At 62.0% G+C, this 23,372-nt stretch overlaps 1 protein-coding gene across 3 annotated transcripts in view; it reads left to right on the forward strand.

Moving 5' to 3' along the window:
* Nucleotides 1-160: 160 nt before the first annotated feature.
* The window catches only part of TET3 (tet methylcytosine dioxygenase 3), a 25,193-nt gene continuing 1,981 nt past the window's right edge, over nucleotides 161-23,372 (forward strand). Inside the window, exons 1-10 of one of the 3 annotated variants that reach the window (XM_074563607.1) lie at nucleotides 161-281; nucleotides 12,925-15,136; nucleotides 18,295-18,385; nucleotides 18,866-18,959; nucleotides 19,410-19,618; nucleotides 19,741-19,891; nucleotides 20,372-20,461; nucleotides 20,580-20,717; nucleotides 21,881-22,217; nucleotides 22,583-23,372. The exon at nucleotides 22,583-23,372 is cut by the window's right edge and continues 1,981 nt beyond it. In XM_074563607.1, coding sequence (XP_074419708.1) covers nucleotides 12,970-15,136; nucleotides 18,295-18,385; nucleotides 18,866-18,959; nucleotides 19,410-19,618; nucleotides 19,741-19,891; nucleotides 20,372-20,461; nucleotides 20,580-20,717; nucleotides 21,881-22,217; nucleotides 22,583-23,372 — 4,067 coding nt within the window. In that variant the 5' untranslated portion in view covers nucleotides 161-281; nucleotides 12,925-12,969. Of the gene's footprint in view, nucleotides 282-1,463; nucleotides 1,602-5,069; nucleotides 5,588-12,924; nucleotides 15,137-18,294; nucleotides 18,386-18,865; nucleotides 18,960-19,409; nucleotides 19,619-19,740; nucleotides 19,892-20,371; nucleotides 20,462-20,579; nucleotides 20,718-21,880; nucleotides 22,218-22,582 lie in introns of those variants that run through there. The other 2 variants (XM_074563608.1, XM_074563609.1) reach the window with 2 other exon arrangements.

Raw genomic sequence — 23,372 nt, forward strand, 5'->3', positions numbered from 1 at the left:
GGGGGGAGTTACGCGTCGGGGGGGGGGGATTTGCGCGGAGGGGGAAGGAGGAGGAGGAGGAGGAAGGAGGAGGAAGGAGGAGGAAGGCGGCGGAGGTTGCTGGGGGGGGGGCGGGGGGGGGAGAAGGAGAGATGCGCCGGTCAAACACCCCCCCGGCTGCAGCGGGGCGGCGGTGAGGGAGCGCGGAGGAGAGGGAGACAAGATGGCTTCCTCCTGAGGGCCGGATCCGTGCGGGGCCCGGCGGGGGCTGCGAGGGGGCGAGCGGCGGGGGGAGCCGCCAGGTGAGTACCCCCCCGCCCCAAAATCCCCCCCATCGCCCCCCTTTATCCCCCCCCAGCACCCCCCCCCCCCCCCGCCTCATCCCTCCTGCATCCCCCCCCCCCCCTCAAAGCAGGCGGGCTGGAAGGGGGGGGACGACTTCACCCCCTCTTCTCCCCTCTTCCTCCCCCCCCCCCCACCCCCCGCCACTTTTATCCCCCCCCCCCCCCCGCGGTGTTTGCGCGTGTTTTGCGGCTCCGCGGGCGCGGGGGAGCGGCGGAGGCGCGGCGGGGCCGGGAGGACAAAGCGGCGGGGCCCGGGGGAAGGGGGGGGGACACACGACACGGAGGGGGGGGGCGCACACACACGCACACCCCGGCTCTGCCCCGCTCCCCTTTTGGGTCATTTTGGACTGTTTTTTCCCCTCTTTTATCCTTTTTCTTTCAATCCGGCAGCTGGGGGGGGGGTGCAGGAGGAGGGGGGGGGTTGGGGGAGGATGAGCCCTTACGTGACACCCCCCCCTCCCCAGCTTTATGATGCTTTTTTTTTTAAAAAAAAAATTATTTTTATTAATCCCCTCCATCCCCGAAATGTGCTGAGCTCAGAGGTACAGCGGGTGATGCTAACAAGGGCGATGAGGCTCCCCTGGCGTGACGTCACCCTGACGTCACCCGGCCGCTGGCAGCTGTCATCCCTCGCCGTGACGAGGACACGGGGTCCGGCGAGGTCGGTGTCGTGTGTGTGTGTTCCCCCCCCCCGGTTTTTCGTCACGCCGTGAATAACGGAGGTGGGATGGAGGTGGGGAGAAAAGGCGGCTCGTCCTCTTTTGGTGGGGGGTGTCTCATTCGCCATCCGACGTAGCGATTTGGGTTATTCCGGCATGATTTGGTGACGGGCAGGGTCTGGTGGCGGCACCGGGGCAGGGGACACACACACACACACATCACCGAGGACTGGGGACAGCGTGCCGAAACGCGCGGCCGCCCCGAAGTTTTGGAGTCGGCGGTGAGCGGCTTCGGCACCACGTGTTGGCGAGGGATGGGGATGCTTCCCATCCCGCAGCCCGGGATGCGCCCGCCGACGCCGGAGCTGCCTCCGGAGCCGCGAATGCTTTGCCAAATTAAGACCCCTTGATAGAGGTGCCGTGGGTGCCGTGGGTGCCGGGGTGCCTCGGTGTGGCCCCGCGGTTGCATCATGCCGGGGAGGGACGGGCAGCGCCGGAGCAGAGTCCTCGCAGGTTGTTACGGTGGCCCCATAAACCAGCCCCGCTCTTGGCCTTTGTCACCTAATTAGCCGTGACGAGGTTTGTTTTTCGGATTACCGACCTGGACCCTTTATCGCAGGTAATTAAGGGGAGAGGTGGCTCGGAGGAGGAGCCGGTGGGACCTTGGGAAAGCAAAATGTCCCCCCCCACACTTTGGTGTTTCCTGGTGGGTCTTTGCTGGCCCCACTGGGGACAGGGACGGCGAAGCGGTGGTGCGGCGCCTTCGGGACTTGCGGTTGTGCTGTGGGTCTGGGTCACAAAAAGCCTTTCCCGGGGTGTCCCCGGCGCTGGCACGCTGGGAGTGAGCGGTCCCCGCGGCACTGCGGTCCCCAGTCCCCTGCCCGCAGGTGCTGGGGTCCCTGTCCCCATGGCATCAGGGTCCCAGGTCCCCTGCCTGCATGTGCTGGTGTCTCTGGTCCCTGTCCCCATGGCATCAGGGTCCCAGGTCCCCTGCCTGCATGTGCTGGTGTCTCCAGTCCCCGTCCGCATGGCATCAAGGTCCCTGTTCCCCTGCCTGCATGTGCTGCCAACCCCGGTCCCTGTCCCCATGGCATCGGGGTCCCCGGTACCCTGCCTGCATGTGTTGGGGTCTCCAGTCCCTGTCCCCGTGGCATTGGGGTATTCGGATCCCCGCCTGCACGTGCCAGGGTCCCTGGTCCCCCATCCCTGTGACACCAGGGGCCCTGGTCCCCTCCCTGTGTGTGCCGGTGTCTCCGGTCCCCATCCATGTGGCATCAGGGTCCTAGCCTGTGTGTGCCAGGGTCCTTGCGGCATCGTGTGTCCCCGTCCCCGTGTCATCGGGGTTCCTGACCCCCTGCCTACGTGTGCCGGAGTTCCCCAGTCCCCATCCCTACTGCATCAGGGTCCTTGGTCCCCTGCTCGTGTGCGCCAGTGTCCCCATCCCTGTGGCAGTGGTGTCCCTTGTCCCCTGCCTGTGCATGCTGGGGTCTCTGCTCCTTGTTTCTGCACTCTCGGGGTCCCCGCTCCCCTCCTTGCGTGTGCGGGGGTCCCCAGTCCCCATCCCCATGCCATCGGGGTCCCCAGTCCCCTGCCTGTCTTTGTAGGGCTCCCTTGTCCCTGTGACATGGGGGTCCTCACTCCCCCGCCTGCATGTGCCAACATTCCCGATTCCCATTCCCATGGCACTGGGGTCCCCCATTCCCCGTGCGTGCCGGGGTCCCCGCCGTGTCCCTCGCTCCACGTGCGCGCAGGGAGCCTTTCCGACGGGACGTCAGCGAAGGGGCCAGTGCTGCAGCCCACCGTCCCTGTCCCCTGGCTGTCCCCACCGCCGCTCGGGACACGGGCTGGGACGAGAGCGCTGCACCCCAAAGCCAGCCCTCGTGGGGACCAGTCCTCCCTCTCACCTCCTCTGCCAGCTCTTTAATCTCGCTGCTTTGAGCTCAGTGCAAGAGGGTGCCAGACCATTTTTGAGGATGAAAGAGCTTTTTTTTTTAATCCCCCCGCCTCTTCCCTGGGCCAGCATCCAAGGGGAGATGAAATGAAACGGGAAGAGGTGAAACAGCTGCGATCGGCTCCGTCCCCGCTCCACATCTGCCCGCCACGCTGCTGCCAGCCCCACAAACCCAGCTCAACCCCGATTTTCTCCTCTTTTCCCGGGGCCAAACCCCCCCTTTTTCCGGGAGCGGGGATGTTCGGCGGTGGCGGGCCGGGGCTGGTGGCGCGCGGGCAGTGGGGCTTTGCAGGCAGGGTTCTGCCGGCTTGTCGGAGGGAGTCTTGTCGCGGGGACAATGCGGCGTGTTTGTTTGCTACAGCTAAAATGGCAGTTCTTAAGGGGAAGGGAGGAAAAGGAAAAAAAAAAAAAAAAAAAAGAGAGAAGTGCTTCTGCACATCCAGTCACCGCATCTTTTGATTAAATGAGATTTTGCTGTCGAAGGGGGGAGCTGGGGACCGCGAGCTCCCAAGCTTGCAATTTCCATCGCAGCCAAATGAGGGGGGAAAAAAAAAAACGCCAAACCCTGAAACACCCCGAGCCCTGAAAATGCTGTAAAAAAAATAAAATAAAATAATGGATTGGAGCAAGTTGTAATTGCTGCAGTCATTGGCGCGGAGGCCGGGGGATGCTGTGTAATGGCTGGAGGGTTTGTCACCGCGGAGCTGGTGGCTGCTGGTGGCACGGCCTCGGTCACCACAGCCCCCCGCTTCCCAGCCTGGCTGCAGGAGCATCCCGGGAGCGGCGGAAGGTGATGGGATGCAGGAGAGGGATGAGCAGCAACGGGGCGAGGGGCTTGAAAGACCCTGAGCCTCTTAGAAAGCCCAGCTGGTGTTGCAATTAAAGGCGTTGCATTTAAGGCCGTTGTACTTAACGCCACCGTGGTACGTAATGCTGTTGCACTTAAAGCCATTGCACTTAAAGCCGTTGGTTGCACTTAAATCTGTTGCATTTAAGGCCGTTGCATTTAAAGCCGTGTCATTTAAGCCATTGCACTTAGCACCGTTGCACTTAGCGCCGTTGCATCTAACAGCATTGCATTTAAAGCCGTTGCATTTAAGCCACTGCACTTAACGCCGTTGTGTCTCACCCCGTGTCACTTAACGCCGTGTCACTTAATGCCACTGCACTTAACGCCGTTGCATTTGAAGCCCTTGCACTTAAAGCCCCACCAGTTAAAACCGTTGCAGTTAAAGCCCTTGCACGTAAAGCCGCCCCAATTAAAGCCGTCGCAACACGAGCCCTTGCAGCAGGGCCAACTTTTCTACCCGTGCCGGTGCCTGGCCGAACCTCCCCGGTCGGGACGCCAGCGCGAAGGCGGCCGCTGCTTGTCCCTCGCCCGTCCCCGAGCCGCTCGCCGCAGCCGCTGGCAGCCGGTGCTGCCGGCCGGAGCACGCTGCCTGCCCGCACATGGCTTTTTTTAGGTTTACAAACATGACGGCCCCGTGCACGCGCCGCTTCTCCCCCCTCCTTCCCCGTGAGTCATCAACCCCGTCACCGGGCCGGGGAAGCCGGAGGCGGCGTCGGCGCATCCCCCTTGGTGCTGATGACCCCAGCGGGGTGAAAAAAAAAAAAAAAAAAAAAAAAAAAAGGCAAAATTAGATATTTTTTTATTTTTTTCCCCCCCTCCTTTTTTTATCATTCCCGTTCGTCTTTCGGCGAGCAAGATGGGGAGGATGCGGATGGTGATGGTGGCTGCCATCCCGGCTGGCGGGTGGTCCATGGTGGGGTGTTTTCGGAGAGGACCGCGGCACCGGTTGGAGGGTGGGAGAGAGCTGGAACGCTGACGCCTTCCTCGCCCATCCGGCAGCCGTGTTTCGGTAGTCTTGGATTAGAGGCGATGGCGATCGGCGCAGTTTCAGGGATGGGTGAAGCTTCAGGGGAAGGAAGAGCCAGTGAGACCCTAAAATGTAGGCAGAGGTGCTGGCAAGAGCCTCGCCGTGTGGCTCCCTGGGGCCGGCAGCGCCGGTGCTGCGGTTGCCGGTGAGCGTGGAGGTGCCGAAGCCCCCGCGGCTGAGCTCATCGCGGACGGAGCTGGTTGACGTCAGGGCTGAGCTGGCTGCGGTGACTCAGCAGCACCGGCGCTGACTCAGCGGCACCGACCCCGGGAGACAGCCGGGGTGGGGGGGGCTGTACATTTTGGGCGAGAAAAAGGTTTTTGTTTTTTTTTTTTTGTACAGCATGCTGGAAAATGGTTTTGCTGGTGCCGAGCCGGTGTCCGTGCCACCAGCATGCATTTTCCACCCCGTGCTTCTTCCTTCGGCCTTCGGAAAAGGGATTTAATCCAGAGGGGTTGCATCTCCCACCCGCCGCGAGATGCTTTTCCCCACGGGGGACGGGTTGTGGCGGTGGAACCAGCTCCAGGTTTGGCAGAGCCGGCGTTTTCCCTGCTCCCAGACGGGGCAGGGCCGGGCTCCCACTCATCTCCCGGCTCTTGCCCGCCGGCCATCCCGCCGACGACTTGTCCGCACTTGCCGGGCAGGAGGGTGGCGGCGCGCACGGTTCTCCTCCTCCTCCTCCTCCTCTGCCGAAAGGTCGGGCTGTGCGGCACGGTGGCGGCGGCAGCAGCGTGAGGAGTCCCTGGGTCCCGGGGAGGGGACCGCAGCATCCCGCAGGTGCGACGGGACGGGGGTGGGCTGGAGGGGAGTTGAGCACCCGTGGGTGCTGGGTGGCACAACCCCCACTTGCACCTGGGGGCCAGGAGGGTGCAGGGACACTCCCCCCCTCCAGCTCGAGCCTTGAAAATTGGGGTGCGGTTTGGGTAGTGCATGAGTGCGGGGCGGCTTTCTTCCTCGCTCCCAAAAAAACCAGCTTTTCTCCCCCTGATTTGCAATGCAAAGCAATCGGCAGGGTGGAAATGTCCCCATGGAGTTGGGGGCGGTAGGGCAGGGAGGGGACCGAGCCTGATCCGGCGGGGGACGTTTGCAGCGGGGCTGCGAAATCCAGCCCAGCCCCGCGGGGGCGGCTGGGACGGGACGGCAAACGCTGCTGGGCTGGGCGAGAGGTGAGGCGAGGCGAGGCCCCGGGCCTTTCTCCTGCGGCCCATGCGCTTCCCCCTTCCTCCTTCCTTCCCAGGTGGGTCCTTTTGCTTTCCCTGCCCCATCCCCCTCTTCCCCTTGTTTCCCTTCCTCCCCATATTCCTCTTCTTCCCTTCCTTCCCCATCCCCTTTCTCCCTTTTTTCCCCTTTCTCCCCATCCCCTTCTTCCCCTTCCTCACTTTCCCCTTCCCCATCTCCATCCCCATCTCCCCTTTCCACTTTCCCCTTCCTCCCCTTCCTCCCCTTCCTCCCCTTCCTCCCCTTCCTCCCCTTCCTCCCCTTCCTCCCCTTCCTCCCCTTCCTCCTCTTCCTCTTCCTCTTCCTCTTCCTCTTCCTCCCTACTCCCTCCTTCCTTCCCCTTCCGCAGGGTCAGAGCAGCCACCGCTCCCCACCAGCCGGCGATTTGGCTTTGCCCAGCCGGCCCCGGCGCCAATCTGGTAGCCGAGCACCGGCACGAGAGGAGCCAGCTGTGTTGGAGGAAAAAAAACGCTCCAAGAAACAAAAATAGCGCCGCGTTTGGTTTTGGTTTTTTTTTTTTCCCCTCCTTCTTTTCCCTTTCAAGAGCTCGGCTCCCTCCCTGCCCGGCCGGAGCCGGCAGCCTGATGCAGCTCCGTGCCGTGCCAAGCCTTTCCCCTGCTCGCGCCAACTGGCGGCTCCCAGCTCGGCTCCGCGCCGCGGTGGGAAGGCACGCCGGAGTGGGAACACACGCCGTGGCTTGGCTGCGGCATCTTGCTTCCCAAAAATTGCTCCAGTGGGAGCATCCGCTGGGGCATTGCTCGCTCGGCCCTGGTGCTGAGCATCCCTGCCCCGAGCACCCCGACCGTGAGCATCCCTGCTCCGAACATCCCTGCTCCAAAGATCCCTGCTCTGAACATCCCAATGCTGAGCGTCCCTGCTCCGAGAATCCCGACCCCAAGCATTCCAACCCCGAGCATGACCCAACCCCCTGCTCCGAACATCCCGACCCCAGCCATCCCTGCTCTGGGCATCCCAACCCCGAGCATCCCTGCTCCGAGCATCCCAACCCTGAGCATTCCAACTCTGAGCATCCCTACTCTGAATATCCCAACCCCGAGCATCTCTGCTCCGAGCATCCCAACCCTGAGCATCCCTACTCCGAACATCCCAACCCTGAGCATCCCAACCCTGAACATTCCAACCGTGAGCATTCCTGCTCCAAACATCCCTGCTACAAACATCCTGGCCCCCAGCATCCCTGCTCCGAACATCCCTTCCCTGAGCATCCCCATCCCGAGCATTCCTGCCTGGAGCATCCCAATCCCAAGCATCCTCACCCTGAGCATCCCCACCCTAGAACATCCCTTCCCTGAGCATTCTGGCCCGGCGCATCCCTGCTGCAGCTCCTCCAAAAGGGAAAACCCTTTTCCTAAAGGCAATGAGGAGGATGGAGATGGGAACAAATTTTTTTCCACCTGGAAAAAAATCCCTCATTTCCAGCGGAAGCTCCCAGTCTTGCAGGGGTAGGAGCTGGGACCCGGACTGTATCGCGTTCAACTGGCTCATCGTACCCTGATGGGAAGGAAAAGGGGGTGAAATAATTCCCTCGGTGCCGTCTGGAGTGGGGTTACAGTTACGGGGGTCCCTGAAATTGCTCCTGGGGCTGGTGTAAAGCAGAGCCGGGCTTCCCACGGCGTAAATCAGCTCAGCTCCCTCGGCATCGGCGCTATTCCGGCTTTTCTCCAGGCTAAATGAGGACAGGAGTGAGCAGCTCAGACCCAGCGCCGGGGTCAGCTGGGGCCATGGAAACAGCTTGGAAAACAAGGCGGGAGAAGCAGCCGCGGCCGCCCGCGGCGCCGGGAGGCAGCGGGGCCGTGAGCCGGCGCGGTGGGTACCCTGGCTGGGGGGAGCCAGGGGGGAACCGGGGGCTACGCGGGTCCGGCTCGGCACTCGGGCTCCCCAGACTTCCTTTATTTTCCATTTTGGGGGGTGTTGAGCATGGATTTAGGGCATCTGTGCCATTTGTCTCCTCTCCGGCATCCCCCCCGCTGGTACCTGGGGCTGGTGGCGGTGATTTGGGGCTGGGGGGGGGTGGGTGTGTTTCTCCACCTCTTGGGGTCTGGCGATGCGGTGCCCCCCAGGAGCATCAATCCCTGGGGCGGGGTTGGGGGTGTGGGATTTCGGCAGCATCTCCTTCCAGCAAAGCCCTTGGGTGGCACCGGCCGGGGGGGTTTGTTATTGTAGGGTCTCCCGCACCGGGGGATGCTCGGGGCTCCCCCTGCCTTGCCCCGATGGTGCCCCCCACCCTGCCGTCCCGGCGGAGGATCCCCCCCGGGGTTGTTGCCAGAGGAGGAAAACCACAAGCCGAGTGCCGGGGCTGGCCGGGCTCCACCGGCGCGGCGTGGGGCCGGCAGCCAAGCTGCCTCCTGCCTCTTGGCCGGCCCGTGCCGCTGGCACCGGCGCCCGCTGACCTCCCGAACACCCCGCCGTGCCCTCGTCGCAGCCCCGGCACACGGCGGGGTGTCCCCATAACACCCCCCTCCCCCAACTCCACCGCCCAGATGCCACCGGGAAGGGCTCGACATCCCTGCCGGTGCGGTCCAGCCTCCCCCCGCTTTCCTCCGGCTCCCAAATTCCGCACTTTTAATAAAATTGGGCGGTTTTTTCGCAGCAGGATGATGACACCAAGCGGCGTCTTCTGAGTTGCTTTGCGTGCACTGAGTTGCTCCGTTCTCTGCAGCTGAGCCCTTTGGCTCCTGCCAAGGGGTTTAATAAACCCCCAAAATATTTATGCGGGGGAATTTTTGGGGCCTGGTGGGGGCAAGCGGGTGTTTTTGGAGGACGAGGGCGGTAAAACCTGGTCCCTGGTTGGCGTTGGGTGGGTTTGGTTCATTTTTCTTCCAGTTTTCTCACAGATGGAAAGTAATAATTTGAAATACAGATATATAGGTTTTAGGATATATAGAGTGCTGGCTGTATAGGGTTGTCGGATGTATAGGTTGCTGGATATATGGGGCTGCCGGATATATAGGACTTGGGTATTTAGGGCTGCTGGATATATGGGATTGTGGAATCTATAAGTTCCTGCATATAATGAGTTGCTGGATATATAGGGCTGCTGGGTATATAGGGCTGTCAAATATCTAAGATTGCTGGATATATAGGGCTGCTGGATGTCTAAGATTGCTCATTATGTAGAGTTGGTGGATGTATAGGTCGCTGGATATATAGGGTTGCTGGGTATATAGGACTTGGGTGTTTAGGGTTGCTGAGTGTTTAGGGCTGCTGGATGTATAGGGCTGCTGGATATATGGGATTACAGAATATATAAGTTGCTGGCTATAACGTGTTGCTGGATATATGGGGTTATGGGGTTAATGGCTATGCAGGTTGCCGGATGTATAGGTTGCTGATTATATAGGGCCGCTGGATGTATCGGCCTACTAGATATACGGGGCTGCTGGATGTATGGGGCTGCTGGATGTATAAGACTGCTGATTATCTAGGGCTGGAGGATATATAGGGCTGTTGAATGTATAAGATGGCTGGATATATAGGGTTGCTGATTATATGGAGTTGCTGGGTATATAGGGCTGCTGGATGTATAAGATTGCTGATTTATATAGAGTTGCTGGGTATATAGGGTTGTTGGATATATAAGATTACTGGATATATAGGTTGCTGATTATATAGAGTTGCTGATTATATAGAGTTGCTGATTATATAGGGTTTTGAATATATAAGATTGCTGGATGTGTAGGTTGCTGATTATATAGGGTTGTTGGATACATAAGGTTGCTGAATATGCAGGTTGCTGGATCTATGGGTCACCGGATCTATAGGGCAGCAGGATCTATGGGGCTGCGGGCGGGGGCTGCGGTTCCCTGCCGCGGCCGGGGGAGCTGCGGCCGTCGGAGCCGGGGTCCCCCCGTGTCCCCCCGCGGGGTGTCGAGGGGCCGCGAGGGGCCCGGCCAGCGGCGGTGGCTGCGGGGGCTGGATGGGGGCCCCCCGCGTCCGTCCGTCCGTCCCTACGTGCGCGCGGCGCTGGGGCTAATGGCTTCTCCAGCTGGTTTTGCAGGGGGCGGGGAGGGCCGGGGCGGCTGAGGCTTGAACAACTCGTTTCGTCTTTCCTCCCTGGACGGTCCCGCCGTTGCCTCCGGCTTCGCCTCCCGCCCCGCACACGTAAGTGCTGCCCGGCCAGAGCCGTACCCGAATCCGGCACCGTGCCCCTGCCGGGGCTCCCCCCCGCCACTCGCCGGGTTATAAACGGCTCCGGACTATTCCCAGGGAGCGCAGCCCAGGCTGGAAACCCTCCAAGCCGGGCTCGGCGTGTGTGGTTATTTTTTTTTTTTTTTTTTTTTCCCTCCTTTCCCTCTGTTTAAGACATTTAAAACGGGGGCAAAAAAAAAAAAAAGAGGAAAAACAGATTAAAAAAAAATAAATGTTTTCATCCTCAGGGGGATTTTCCCCCCTTTATAGCACCCGGAGGATGCGGAAGGGACCGTGCAGGAGCCGAGCTAACCCGAACCGAAGCGCTTGGTTTTCTCTTTATTTTAATTTATTTCCCTTCCCCCTCCCCAGCTTTTATTCTTTCCCGGGGCGAATGGAAGGAGATTTGGGCAGGCAGCGCTTTTTCCGGAGAAAACAGGCCGAGGCGCGGAGGAATCGGTGCCCACGGCAGGGATGGAGGGATTTCTGCGGATGCTGCCGGAGGGAGTCGGGATGGAGGGAGGGCCGGCGGGGGGGCGGGTGGTGGGGGGAGAATCGATTTTCGGGGAGAAGCCGCGAGGTCTTTCCATCTCCCGGCCTGCAGGACCGGGAACAAAAGGAGCTGGATGAGAGAGCCAGGAAAAAAATAATTATATTTTATATATAGATTTTTATTTTATTCCCCCCCCCGCCCTGCTGATTTGGGGAAGGTTGTAGCTGTGGGATTAACCCCTTAGGAGCGGGACGCTCGCTCGCTCCTGCCTCGCCTTCCCAGGGTGAACTATTTTCCTGCGTCCCCAGCGCGGGTCGATAACCCGGTTTATGGGATGGAGCAGCCCCAGGTGCCACCCCAGCTCTGCGGCTGGTTTTTGGGGCTTCCCCTGCCCTTATCCAGCAGGTTCCCCCCCCCACCCCTGCCCCGGGTCCCCCCCCGGAATAAACCCTTGGGGCCGGCATTCACTCCCCAACCAGAGCAAAACAGGTTTCACATCGTTTCTCTGGGCTGGCGTCACCGCCGCGACGCCGGGGACGCTTCGGGGGACGCTTCGGGGGACGAGTGTGTCCCCCCCGAGGACTTGGAGGGGGCTCGGGGCGTTTTTCTTCTCCCTGCCACTGTGCGCTGCTTGGGAAAAACCCCTTTGGCTGAGGAGGAGGAGGAGGAGGAGGAAGATGACGGCGTAGGAAGGACGGGCGAGGCTGTTTCTTCCTTGGTTTGCAAAGGAGAGCGGAGGCGGCGTGTTGTCCCCACCCTGCCCCGGCTGCCGGCACACGGCACAGGCCGGTGGCCAAGCACTTGCTCCCCAGACCTGATGGACCGGTCCCATCGCTCCCGGCTCCGTCGCTTGGCTCCGGGGATGCCGCGAGGGGACCGGAGCCCCTGTAAATCCACAGCAGCGTCGGGGTGAGCCCTGTGCCGGAGCGGGGCCGCGGTGATTTGCACCGGCGCCGCATTCCCCTGGGAGTTTTCACCCCCGAGGAAAGGGGGATTTTGGGGCAATAGGATCGTGCCGGGAGTGGTTCCTCCCCGGTTTCGCCGCCGTCAGCAGCGTGCTTATCTCCGGCGTGGAAACCCGCCGCGCTCAAGCGTGCGGCTTCGCTCGCCCCGAAGGACGCGCGTGGGGCTGGTGGCTGAAGGGTTAAACGCGGCTCCACCACCAACAGCCGCGCACTGACAGCTTGCTCGTGTAATTCGGCATCTCCCGGCGACTCTGGGCTGCGGATCCTGCCTGCGAGCCGGTGCCGGCACCGTCCGGAGGCAGGAAGCTCTGCCCCCAGCCTTCTCTTGCTTTGTCATAGTTTTTTCCAGCGAGCTTTGCTGTATTTTTAGCTTGCAGGAAGCTCCCCCCTGGTTATCGGCAAACTGATAAATACACTGCGATGCCCCGGCACCCCCAGCCACCCGAGCACTAAAAATCCCCGCCGCCGAGTGGGGAGAGAGTCACAGGGCACAGAAAGACCCCCTCCGTCCCTGGCAAAACCCCTCGGAGGGTCTTATCCATGAGCCCGGACGCCGGGGTGATGGGCTCCCCGGGTGCCTCGCCTCGGCGTGGTCGGCTCTAATGGTTTTGGTCTCTCCTTGGCGCGCGGCCGGTTTTCTGGAGGCCGGTGCTGTAGCACGGCGTTGCCAGGGGCCCCGGCCAGCCGTGTTGATACAGACGCCGGGTTATTCGAGGTGAAAGCAGCCCTGCGCCTCCCCTGGCACCGGCGTAGCCAACTCGGCGGCTTCCTGCCGTGCCGCGGCCCCCCGGCGAAGGACAGCCGGGATGTTTGCTGCGGGCACGGCTCCAAAAAAAAACCCCTCTTTTTTCTCCCCGTGCTGCTTCCTTCGCTGGCGCAAACCGTGTCACCGGAGCGAGGGACGCCCTCCCCGTCCCACCCCGCCATGTCTCGCCCTCGGTGGGCGATGGAAATCCCGAACCGTCCCATGAGCAATTTCGAAAGCGGGTGGCGGGGTGGGGACGTGGGCGGCACGGGGCCGGCGCGGTGGAAACTGGCCACCTTTCGAGCCGAGCTGCTCCTTACGCAGCCGGGCAAAACCCGCGTGGTTTTGCCAGCAGCGATTATTTTTTTGTTGGTGGCGATTATTTTTTCCATGTGGCTCGTTGGCGTCTCCATCACCCGGGTCAGAAAAAGAGGTGGGGAAAGGGGGAATAAAAAAAAATCAGAGGGAGAAAATAGGGTGGGGGATGCCGGCACGTGGGTCGTGGCGGGGGATGCTCACGTCTCTCCACTCTCCCTCCTCGCAGACAGGTTCGGCGGGCGACCCGGTTGATGGACCCAGAAGAAGCCAAATGGAAGAAGGGCCAATTAATTATGTCGAAGAAAGGCGGCTGAACGAGGGCAGTGGGCTCAGCCTGGCGAATGGGGGCCGGCCGGAGGCAGGGGGCACCGCACTGATGGAGCCGAGCGGCTGGTCACCGGGCCAGCCGCCCGCCGCTGGTAAAGCCCACTTGGAAGACGTCAGGAACCTGGTGGCCTTTTCGGCGGTGGCCGAAGCCGTTTCCTCCTACCGGCTCCCGCCCCCGGGTTCGCCATCGCTGCTGTATGAGAAGTTCGACTCGGAGATGAGCCGGGGCAGGCTGAGCGCGGCAGACGGCGTGCCGCGGGGGGAGGACCTGCACGCCCTCAAGGCTGCCCTGGCTTTGGCCAAGCACGGTGTGAAGCCCCCCAACTGCAACTGCGATGGCCCCGAGTGCCCCGACTACCTGGAATGGCTGGAGCAGAAGATCAAGACGGCTCTCGGCGAAGAGCCGGCATCGCCGCGGCCCCATGCCACCGCTGCCAACCCTCCGCCGCCCCCCCAGGAAGGTGCTATCGACCCCCAGCCGGTGCCTGAGACCGTCGAGCCGTGCCCGCCCGACGGCCTCCCCTTTTCCCAAAGCGCGTTGACCATCGCCAAGGAGAAGAACATCAGCCTGCAGACCGCCATAGCCATCGAAGCCCTGACGCAGCTCTCGGCCGCTCTCCCCCAGCCCGTCGGTGATGGCCAGCCACCCCCGCCGCCCCCCCCTCCGCCTCCCACCACCCCCTTTGGTCCCAGCCCCCTTGCCCCGCCGGGGGCCGCATGGCAGCGAGGGGATGAGCCCCGTTATCCGCCGGAGCCGGGAGCAGCGCCGGAGCCGTTTTTCGGCACGGCACCTCCCCGGGGAGGCTTTGCGGCGGCGTGGGGGCTGGAGGCCGAGGGGGCAGCGGGGGCCGGAGACCCCATGGCGGAGCTGGAGCAGCTGCTGGGTAACGCCGACGACTACATCAAGGCAGCTTTCAAGAGACCCGAAGCGACAGGCGGCAAAGCGACGGTGCTTAAAACGGAGCCCCCCGAACGAGCGCCTGGTAAGGATGTGCCGGGTGGCCCCCGTTTGCCGCCGGCGCCGCCGGAGCCTGACCTGCACAAGAAAACGCAGCTGGTCCTGCAGCAGCATCTCCACCACAAGCGCAGCCTCTTCCTCGAGCAAAGCCTGGCCGCGGCGGCACCCCCGGATCGGCCGAGCGGCTGGTGGGCTCCCGGTGCCCCGGCCGTGCCCCCCAAGCCCTTCGAAAAGCAGGCCAAAGAGAAAAAGAAGAAAACGCCGCCCGAAAAGCCCCCCCCGGCCAAACCGCTCCGTAAGCAAGTGCAGATCAAGAAGGCGAAGCAGAAGGACTCGCAGCCGCTCTTCCTGCCCCTCTGGCAGATCAGCCTGGAGGGGTTTCGGGCGCCCGCCGAACCCCCCGCCGAAGAGATGCAAACCGAGCCGCCGCCGCCTGCCATCCCGCTCCAGCCTCTTGCACTACCCCTGCCCGCCAGTTGCCCCCCGCCGCCGAACCCCCTCGCCGGCGGCCCCCCGGCTCCCGACTCTCAGGAAAGGGGTGCCCCCGGGGGGGGCCCCCAAATTCACCCGGTGCCGGCGGGTTCGACCGGCTCAGAGGAAGCACCGGCCGCCCCCCCGCCGGCCGCCGCGACCCCCATCGTGGTGGATGACAAGCTGGAAGAGCTCATCCGGCAATTTGAAGCTGAATTCGGGGAGAATTTCAACCTGCTGCCCCCCGAGACGCCCGCCCCACTTGCCCCTGGGGCTACCGAGCTGCCGGGGGGGCCAGCACCAGCCCCACAAGTGCCCCCCGCAGCCGCCGCACCGGCTTCAAGCAGCGCTTCCCAAGCCGGACCCAAAAGCTTTTCATTCTCACCGGGGAAGGGGCCGCTTTCAGACCCCCCCTTCACCGCCCGATCCCCGAAACAGATCAAAATCGAGTCTTCTGGTGCTATCACCGTGGTGTCCACCACGTGCTTTTACTCTGAAGAAAGCCAAAACCCGGACGCGGATGACGCCGACGGGACGCCCACCAAGGACGAGGTGCCGCTGACGCCGACCCTGAGTGGCTTTTTGGAGTCGCCGCTGAAATACCTGGACACGCCGACCAAAAGCCTCCTGGACACCCCGGCCAAGCGGGCGCAAGCGGAGTTCCCCACCTGCGACTGCGTCGGTGAGCCAGCGGCCACGCCAAGGGGATTACCGGGGTGGTGACGAGCCCCGGGGGTGGCATTTCGAGGAGGTGGCTTTGCAGGATGGGATTGCCCTGGATAAATCACGGAGCGATGCCGCCGCGCTGGCAAAGCCCCCGCTTTTTGGGGCGGGATTGCGGCGCTCAAAGGGCGAAACCCCGATGCTGCCGAGCCCTCTTTTGCTTTCTCATCTCCTCTCGTGATTTTTATGGTCAGACGGCAAACACTGAGCGACCGCCGTGTCACCGCGGGGGTGGTGCTGATGCCGACCTGGCCGTGCCGGCGTGGGTTGGAAGAGCGGCAAAATCAAAGGGCTTTTGAGTTTTCCCTCCGCTTAAGCGTTCGGCTAAATCCCATAGAGCGCCGAAACCCACCTAAAATCCAGCTGGCCTGGTTATTCCTGCTATTTTAAGCCAAATTTGTCAGTTTGGGTTATTTGCTGCTGGGTGGTTTGGTGGCTGGTCCCACTGGGATGCACTAAAAAGGCACCAAACTCTTGGATTTGGGAGTTTTTTTGAAAACAAAGCATGTCACCGCAGAGGTGGTGCCAACACCAACTTGGCCGTGCCGGCGTGGGTTGGAAGAGCGGCAAAACCAAAGGGCTGTTGGGCTTTTCCTCCATTTAAGCGTTCGGCTAAATCCCATAGAGTGCCGAAACCCACCTAAAATCCAGCTGGCCTGGTTATTCCTGCTATTTTAAGCCAAATTTGCCAGGTTGGGTTATTCGCTGCCGGGATGCTGGGTGGTTTGGTGGCTGATCCCACTGGGATGCATTGAAAAGGCACCAAACTCTTGGATTTGGGAGGTTTTCTGTGATTTTTTTTTTTTTTTTGGGCACGTGTTGGCATTTGTTAGACTTTGCAGCAAGTGCTAGAGATTTCCCTACCCCATCCCTGCGGTCCAACTCCATCCGAGCGCTGGGAGCTGGATCTTCCCTCCCCAAAATTTAGACCGGAGCTTAGTTGCGAGGAGCAGAGTGAGGGAGGATTTGGGGCATCCAGCTGGAAAAACGAACCCCTGTGCTGCTGGGAGAAGTGGCCTTGGGCCAAGCGTGAGCTGCACTTTATTAGCAGGGCTTATGATTATTTATTTATTTGCTTGTAAATGGCAGCAGTAATTAGCCCAAACGGCACTGGGCGAATGAAAGGCTTTTCTGGAGCTGCTCAAACTGCTCTCGGAGTTTCGCCCTGCGTTGCTAGGAAAAGATTCAGGTTGCTTTCTCCTTTGCAGCCTGGTTTAGGGGCTGGGAGAGGGGGGATTCCCGCCCCCGCCACCTCTCTCCATTTTTTTTTCAAGGAAAAGCTGTGAGAGAAAGCAATTAAGTAGGAGTCGGGGCTCGGGGCTTTATTAGGTGCCGGTGCTGTTAGACGCCGTAATAAAATCAGCCTTCGCTGCGTGTCCCGTATTGATCTCTGTCTGGACAGCTGCAGCCCAGCTGAGCCCGGCTTTCTCCTCGCCCTGGCGCCCAGCCAGTTAGACATGACGGGAATGAAAATCAGGGCGGTGAGAACGGAGGGATGGAAAGACGGATCAGACCCGGCCCTCGTGCCGGATGCGTCCCACCCGGCGGCGTTAGAGCATCCCCCCAGTGCCGGGGATCAACCCCTGCGCCGTCGCCGCAGCCCGGAGCATCCTTTGCTTCCTGCGCCGGCATCTTTGTGCCCTAAAAGCCCTGAGGGATTTGGTGCTGCTGGGGGGGGATGTTGCTTGTAGGGCTGTAGCCCAGCATCCTTCTCTCATAGCCCCAGCATCCTTCTCTCATAGCCCCAGCATCCTTCTGCCATAGCCCAGCATCCTCCAGCAGGCCAGCATCCTTCTCCTGTAGCCCAGCATCTGTAGCCCCAGCATCCTCCTGCCATAGCCCAGCATCCTTCTCCGGTAGCCCCAGCATCCTTCTCCCGTAGCCCCAGCATTTGTAGCCCCAGCATCCTTCTCATGTAGCCCCAGCGTCTGTAGCCCCAACATCCTTCTCCCGTAGCCCCAGCATCCTTCTCCCATAGCCTCAGCATCCTTCTCCCGTAGCCCCAGCATCCTCCTGCCATAGCCCAGCATCCTTCTCCCATAGCCCCAGCATCCTTCTCCCATAGCCCCAGCATTTGTAGCCCCAGCATCCTTCTCCCGTAGCCCCAGCATCTTCCTGCCATAGCCCAGCATCCTTCTCCCATAGCCCCAGCATTTGTAGCCCCAGCATCCTTCTGCCGTAGCCCCAGCATTTGTAGCCCCAGCATCCTTCTCATGTAGCCCCAGCGTCTGTAGCCCCAGCATCCTTCTCCCATAGCCTCAGCATCCTTCTCCCGTAGCCCAGCATCCTTCTCCCATAGCCCCAGCATCCTTCTCCGGTAGCCCCAGCATCCTTCTCCTGTAGCCCCAGCATCTGTAGTCCCAGCATCCTTCTGCTGTAGCCCCAGCATCTTTCTCCTGTAGCCCTGGCATCCTCTGCCGTAGCCCCGGCAGCCTTTTCCTGTAGCCCCAGCAGCCTTCTGCCTCTTGCCCGTGCAGCAGCTCCTTCCTTGCACGGGCTCAGCCAGCTCGGGGCATCCCATGAGCATCCCCAAATCCTCCGGACAAGCCCGGAAGCAGCAGCAGTAGTTTTCAGCCCCAAAATCATCCTGTGATGGTTTTGGCAGCACCCAGCCGGGTCAGTCCCGGTGAGCGGGGCCAGGCAGGTGCCCAGGGTGGGAGCTGACAGGGAGCAGGGGGGGTCTGGGGGAGGGTTTGTCTGCCAAATTGCCCTCTGCCGCTAATTGCCGCTTCTCAGCAGAGCTCATGAAAATGCCCCGTGCTTGAGCGGCCGGTGCCAATCCCCCGTGCCGGGATGGAACCGCAATTGCTGCCGGGATGCTCGGAGGGGCTGCGGCCCCTCGGGGAGGTTTTTGTGTCCCTCGAAGGGTGTGAGCACCCATCCCCTTGATCCCCAGCGGCATTTTAGTGCTGGGAGCAGAAATTGAAGAGGAGCTGGGGGGCTGTTTAACAAACCCCTGATTGTGGTTTCCCTTCCCCAATGCTCTTAGGGGGAAACGCTGCGGAGGAACCTTTGATTTTTGGTGCCAAAGTGCTCAATTTGAGGGAATTTAGGGGTTTGGCGTCCTTTGGGGCAGCTGGCGGAGGTGCAAACCCTAAAATCTCTGTTTTCCCCCAGAGCAAATCGTGGAGAAGGACGAAGGGCCGTATTACACCCACCTGGGCTCGGGGCCCACCGTGGCATCCATCAGGGAGCTCATGGAGGAACGGTAAGGGCCCTCACCCCGTCCCGTTCTCGGGGGCCGTGAGGGTGTAGGGGGACTTGTGGGGGCCTGTGAGAGGGCCCATGAGGGCGAGTGGGGTCTCGTGAAGGCGAGCAGGAGCCCACAAGGGAGAACTGGGACTTCTGAGGGGTCCTGTGAGGGCGAGTGGGGGTCTATGAGGGGTCCCATGAGGGCGAGGAGGGGCTTGTAAGGGTGCGCAGGGTCCTGTGAGGGCGAGTGGGGGGCCCCTGGGGTCTTGCGAAGGCGAGTGGGGTCCTGGGAGGGTGGATGGGGTCCCATGAGGATGAGCGGGGGCCGACGAGGGCCGATGGGGTCCCCTGGGGTGCTGTGAAGGAGAGAGGGATCCTGCGAGGGCGAGTGGGGTCCCGTGAGGCGAGTGGGGGCTCGTGAGGGGCCCATGAGGGCGAGCGGGGGGACTCCTGAGCACGGTGGGGGCAAGCGGGGCTGACGCCCGTCCCCTGGCAGGTACGGCGAGAAGGGCAAGGCCATCCGCATCGAGAAGGTCATCTACACGGGGAAGGAGGGGAAGAGCTCCCGGGGCTGCCCCATCGCCAAGTGGGTGAGTGCCTGCGCCCCAGCGCTCGTCCCCCCTCGGAGCCCTCCGTGGGGTGAACGCTCCTGCCTGTCCCCTCGCTGCCTGGGGACAAGGAGGTCCCCCGCTGGCGGTGGCAGCCGCGGGCAGGGGCGGGATGCTCGATCTGCGGCTGGTGAGGAGGAAGCGAGAGCGGCGGCCGCCCCCGGGGAAACTCCCCGGGGCTTCCCATCCTCGGCACCCGCCGAGCAGCACGTCTGTGCCTGCAGCCCCTGCGACGGGCACATCGCCCCCACCCCCCACCCCCAGCACCCCAAAAAGCCCGTGGGGTGGATGCAACCATGGGACCCCCCACAGCTCCCCCCCGGATCCCCACAGAGCGCTATGGAAAGCAGCCAGAACCCACTTTTGGGGTCTTCCCCATCCCGGGAGGTGTTCGCCATTGGAGCGGTCTGACTTGGCCCCTCTGTTTTCCAGGTGATCCGGAGACACAACCAAGAGGAGAAGCTGCTGTGCCTGGTGCGGCACCGGGCCGGCCACCACTGCCAGAACGCCGTCATCATCATCCTCATCCTGGCCTGGGAGGGCATCCCCCGCACGCTGGGCGACACGCTGTACCAGGAGCTCACCGACACCCTCACCAAGTACGGCAATCCCACCAGCCGCCGCTGCGGCCTCAACGACGAGTAAGTCACACCGCGCCGCCGGGCCATGCCGGGGAGACGGGGTGGGAAGGGGATGAGGGGATCCCCCGTTTTTGGAGCTGCCATCACAGCGCTGACGCTCCTCCGCGGTGTCCCTCCCGCAGCCGGACCTGCGCGTGCCAAGGCAAGGACCCCAACACCTGCGGCGCTTCCTTCTCCTTCGGCTGCTCTTGGAGCATGTATTTTAATGGCTGCAAATACGCCCGGAGCAAAACTCCCCGCAAGTTCAGGCTGGTGGGGGACAATCCCAAAGAGGTGGGTGACACGGGCGGAGCAGGGCTGCGGGTTCCGACCTCCTTCTACCCCCAGCTCCAAGTTTTGCAGAGGGGAAGCCTGAAAATAGGATCCCTTGTGGGTTTTTTGATGAATTAGGGAGACGGGGGGAAAGAAAGCCAACCTGATGAAACTAGAGGGCAGGCTTGCCTTGGTGTCCCCGAGCCAGGACTTGCGGTGTGACAACAAGTGCCAGTATGGGGTGGCACTAATGGGGTCTCTCTAGAAACCCCAGGGAAGATGCCAGAGGGCTCATGGGTCGGGCGAGCGAAAGCGCAACCGACGCTGGGGCTGGAGGTTTAACGGCCAAAACCTCACGAGGAATTTAAGCCACGTGCTTTGCGCGGTGAGGGACAGCGTGGGAACGGTCGGATGCAGAGGAGCGTTGCAGGGGCTCTGCCCCCAGTCGTGTCCCCGCTGCCGAAACCCCTGGATGACATCTCCTTCTTTTCCCTACCGCAGGAAGAGCTGCTCCGGAAAAGCTTTCAGGACTTGGCCACCGAGGTTGCTCCGCTTTACAAGAGGCTGGCGCCGCAAGCCTACCAAAACCAGGTACCGGCCACCCGCTTGTCCCCTCCGGAGCACGCCGGCCCGACGGCAGGCAGACATGGGTGCGGGGTGGCAGCACGTGGAAGAATTTCGGATAACTGGAGCCCTCTCCTTCTGTCAGGTTACCAACGAGGACATCGCGATAGACTGCCGGCTGGGCTTGAAGGAGGGGAGGCCGTTCTCGGGAGTGACGGCGTGCATGGATTTCTGCGCTCATGCTCACAAAGATCAGCATAACCTCTACAACGGCTGCACGGTGGTAAGCAGGCGGCTGCTGGGGCTTTTTGGGATGCTCCTTTTTGAGTCGCTTGGTCCCCACTGTCACTGAATCACAGAATCATAGAATGGTGGGGGTTGGAAGGGAGCTCTAGATCATCTCTGGTGCCTAAGCAGGGTCACCCAGAGCAGGTGGCACAGGAACGCCTCCAGGCAGGTTTGGGATGTCTCCAGAGACGGAGACTCCCCCACCTCTCTGGGCAGCCTGTGCCAGCGCTCTGCCACCCTCACAGCAAAAAAGTTCCTCCTCGTGTTGAGATGGAACTTCCCATGGTCAAGTTTGTGCCCGTTACCCCTTGTCCTGTCCCCGGGCACCACTGAGAAGAGCCTGGCCCCGTCCTCCTGACACCCCCCCTTGAAGTATTGATCAGCGTTGATAAGATCCCCCCTCAGTCGTCTTCTTTCCAGACTGGAGAGCCCCAAATCCCTCAGCCTTTCCCCATCAGAGAGATGTTCCAGTCCCCTCGTCCTCTTGGTGGCCCTTTGCTGTCCCCTCTCCAGCAGTTCCCTGTCCTTCTGGAACCGGGGAGCCCAGAACTGGACCCAGGGCTCCAGATGGGGCCTCCCCAGGGCAGGGCAGAGCAGAGGGGGAGGATGACCTCCCTCCACCTGCTGGCCACGCTCTTCCTGATGCCCCCCAGGATGCCATTGGCCTTCTTGGCCACCAGGGCCCATTGCTGGCTCGTGGCCATCCCGTTGTCCCCCAGGACTCCCAGGTCTCTTTCCACAGAGCTGCTCTCCAGCAGGTCACCCCCAACCTGTGCTGGTGCAGGGGGTTATTCCTCCCCAGGTGCAGCACCCTGCACTCGCCCTTGTAGAACTTCAGTAGGTTCATGAAGCCCACACCTGTCCCCAGCTGTCCCCCCACCTGCGTAATTCCCGTGGTTGGTCCTCGGTGTTTGTGCACCTCAAATTAAACCATTGAGATCTGTGGGGTGCTGCAGCCACCCCAGCTAGACGAAAGCTTTTGTCTGACCCAAACCCTGCAGGAGGTTTCCGAGTGCCGTCTGGGGAGCGGTGCAGGCTGGGGGAGATGCCAGGCTGGCGTGGCATCACGTCGATGGGGTATAAGGAGGAGGTTTCGCCCCTGTCCCACGTGGGCTGCGCCCTGCAGTGTCCCGCTGATGGCACCCTGCGCTCCCCCAGGTCTGCACGCTGACAAAGGAAGACAATCGCGTGGTGGGGAAGATCCCTGAAGATGAGCAACTGCACGTCCTCCCCCTCTACAAGATGTCCAGCACGGATGAGTTTGGCAGCGAGGAGAACCAAAACGCCAAGGTGGGCAGCGGGGCCATCCAGGTGCTCACATCCTTCCCCCGCGAGGTCCGCAAGCTGCCCGAGCCCGCCAAGTCCTGCCGGCAGAGGCAGCTGGAAGCGAAGAAAGCCGCCGCGGAAAAGAAGAAGCTACAGAAAGAGAAGCTGATGACGCCGGAGAAAATCAAGCAGGAAGCGCTGGAGCTCCCCACGCTCCAGCAAAATGCAGGTAACGGGGGCAGAGCTGAGGTCCTGCCGCCCCGAGCCGTCCGGAAAGCGCGTGAGGGGACGGGGATGTGGTTGAGGGCTTTCTCGGGCTGGTGGCGTGTCGGGGTGCAGGATGGCATTTCGTGGTGCCTGGGTTTTCCCCCGTACTGCGGTGCGGTGGGGAGCTCTCGCAGCAGCCCAGAGCCTGGGCGCGAATCGGTGCCAGCGCACCGGGCGATGCCGGGCGACGCTGACCTCTGCGCTCGGCCGGTGAACCCATCACCATGGGATTTTCGAGTCTGCCCGAGTTTTTTGTGGTCCTCGCTCCCCGCCGGCGGCTTTCTCAGCCGGCGTATCATGGGGGCTGTGTGTGTGCTGTGCCCACAGGTATGGCGTTGAAAAGTGGGCTGCCCCCGCAGCCGCTGAAACCTTCCATCAAGGTGGAGCCGCAGAGCCATTACAACGCCTTCAAGTACAACGGCAACGCGGTGGTGGAGAGCTACTCGGTGCTGGGGAGCTGCCGGCCCTCCGACCCCTACAGCATGAACAGTGTTTACTCTTACCATTCCTACTATGCACAGCCCAATCTGCCTTCCGTGAACGGGTTTCACTCCAAGTTCGCGCTTCCCTCCTTCGGGTATTACGGTTTTTCCAGCAACCACGTGTTCCCCTCGCAGTTTCTGAATTACGGGGCCCCCGAGAGGAGCGGGAGCAGCTGGGTGAGCAACGGCTACGAGAAGAAGCCCGACGTCCCGGCGTTGCAGGAGAACCTCAACCACACCTACGGGAATGCTGATTTTCCCGAGCCCATCCCGCAAAGCGTCCGGAGCAAAAACCATCACCAGCGCACCTACGAGCGGGCTAACCGCTACGCCAGCCAGCAGAAAGCAGCGGCGGCGGTGGCGGCAGCCGGGACGCACAGGACTAACTCGGGCTCGGAGGAGGCGCCGCCGTTTGCACAGAACTGTTTCGGCAGCCGACCCATCAAGCAGGAGCCTCCCGACCCTCCGCCTGCCATCGAGCCCCTTCCCGGCGTGGCGGCCATGCCCAGCACCGGCTTAGCCCTGCCAGCCATCCCGGCGCGCGGTGCGGGGCCGGAGCAGCGGTGGAGCCCCTTCAAAGCGTCCCGGGGCATGTCTTCCCCCGAGAGGACTAGCACGGTGGAGGGCTCATGGAG

Source organism: Larus michahellis, chromosome 20 (assembly GCF_964199755.1).
Source record: "Larus michahellis chromosome 20, bLarMic1.1, whole genome shotgun sequence".
In the NCBI taxonomy this organism is placed as follows: Eukaryota; Metazoa; Chordata; class Aves; order Charadriiformes; family Laridae; genus Larus; species Larus michahellis.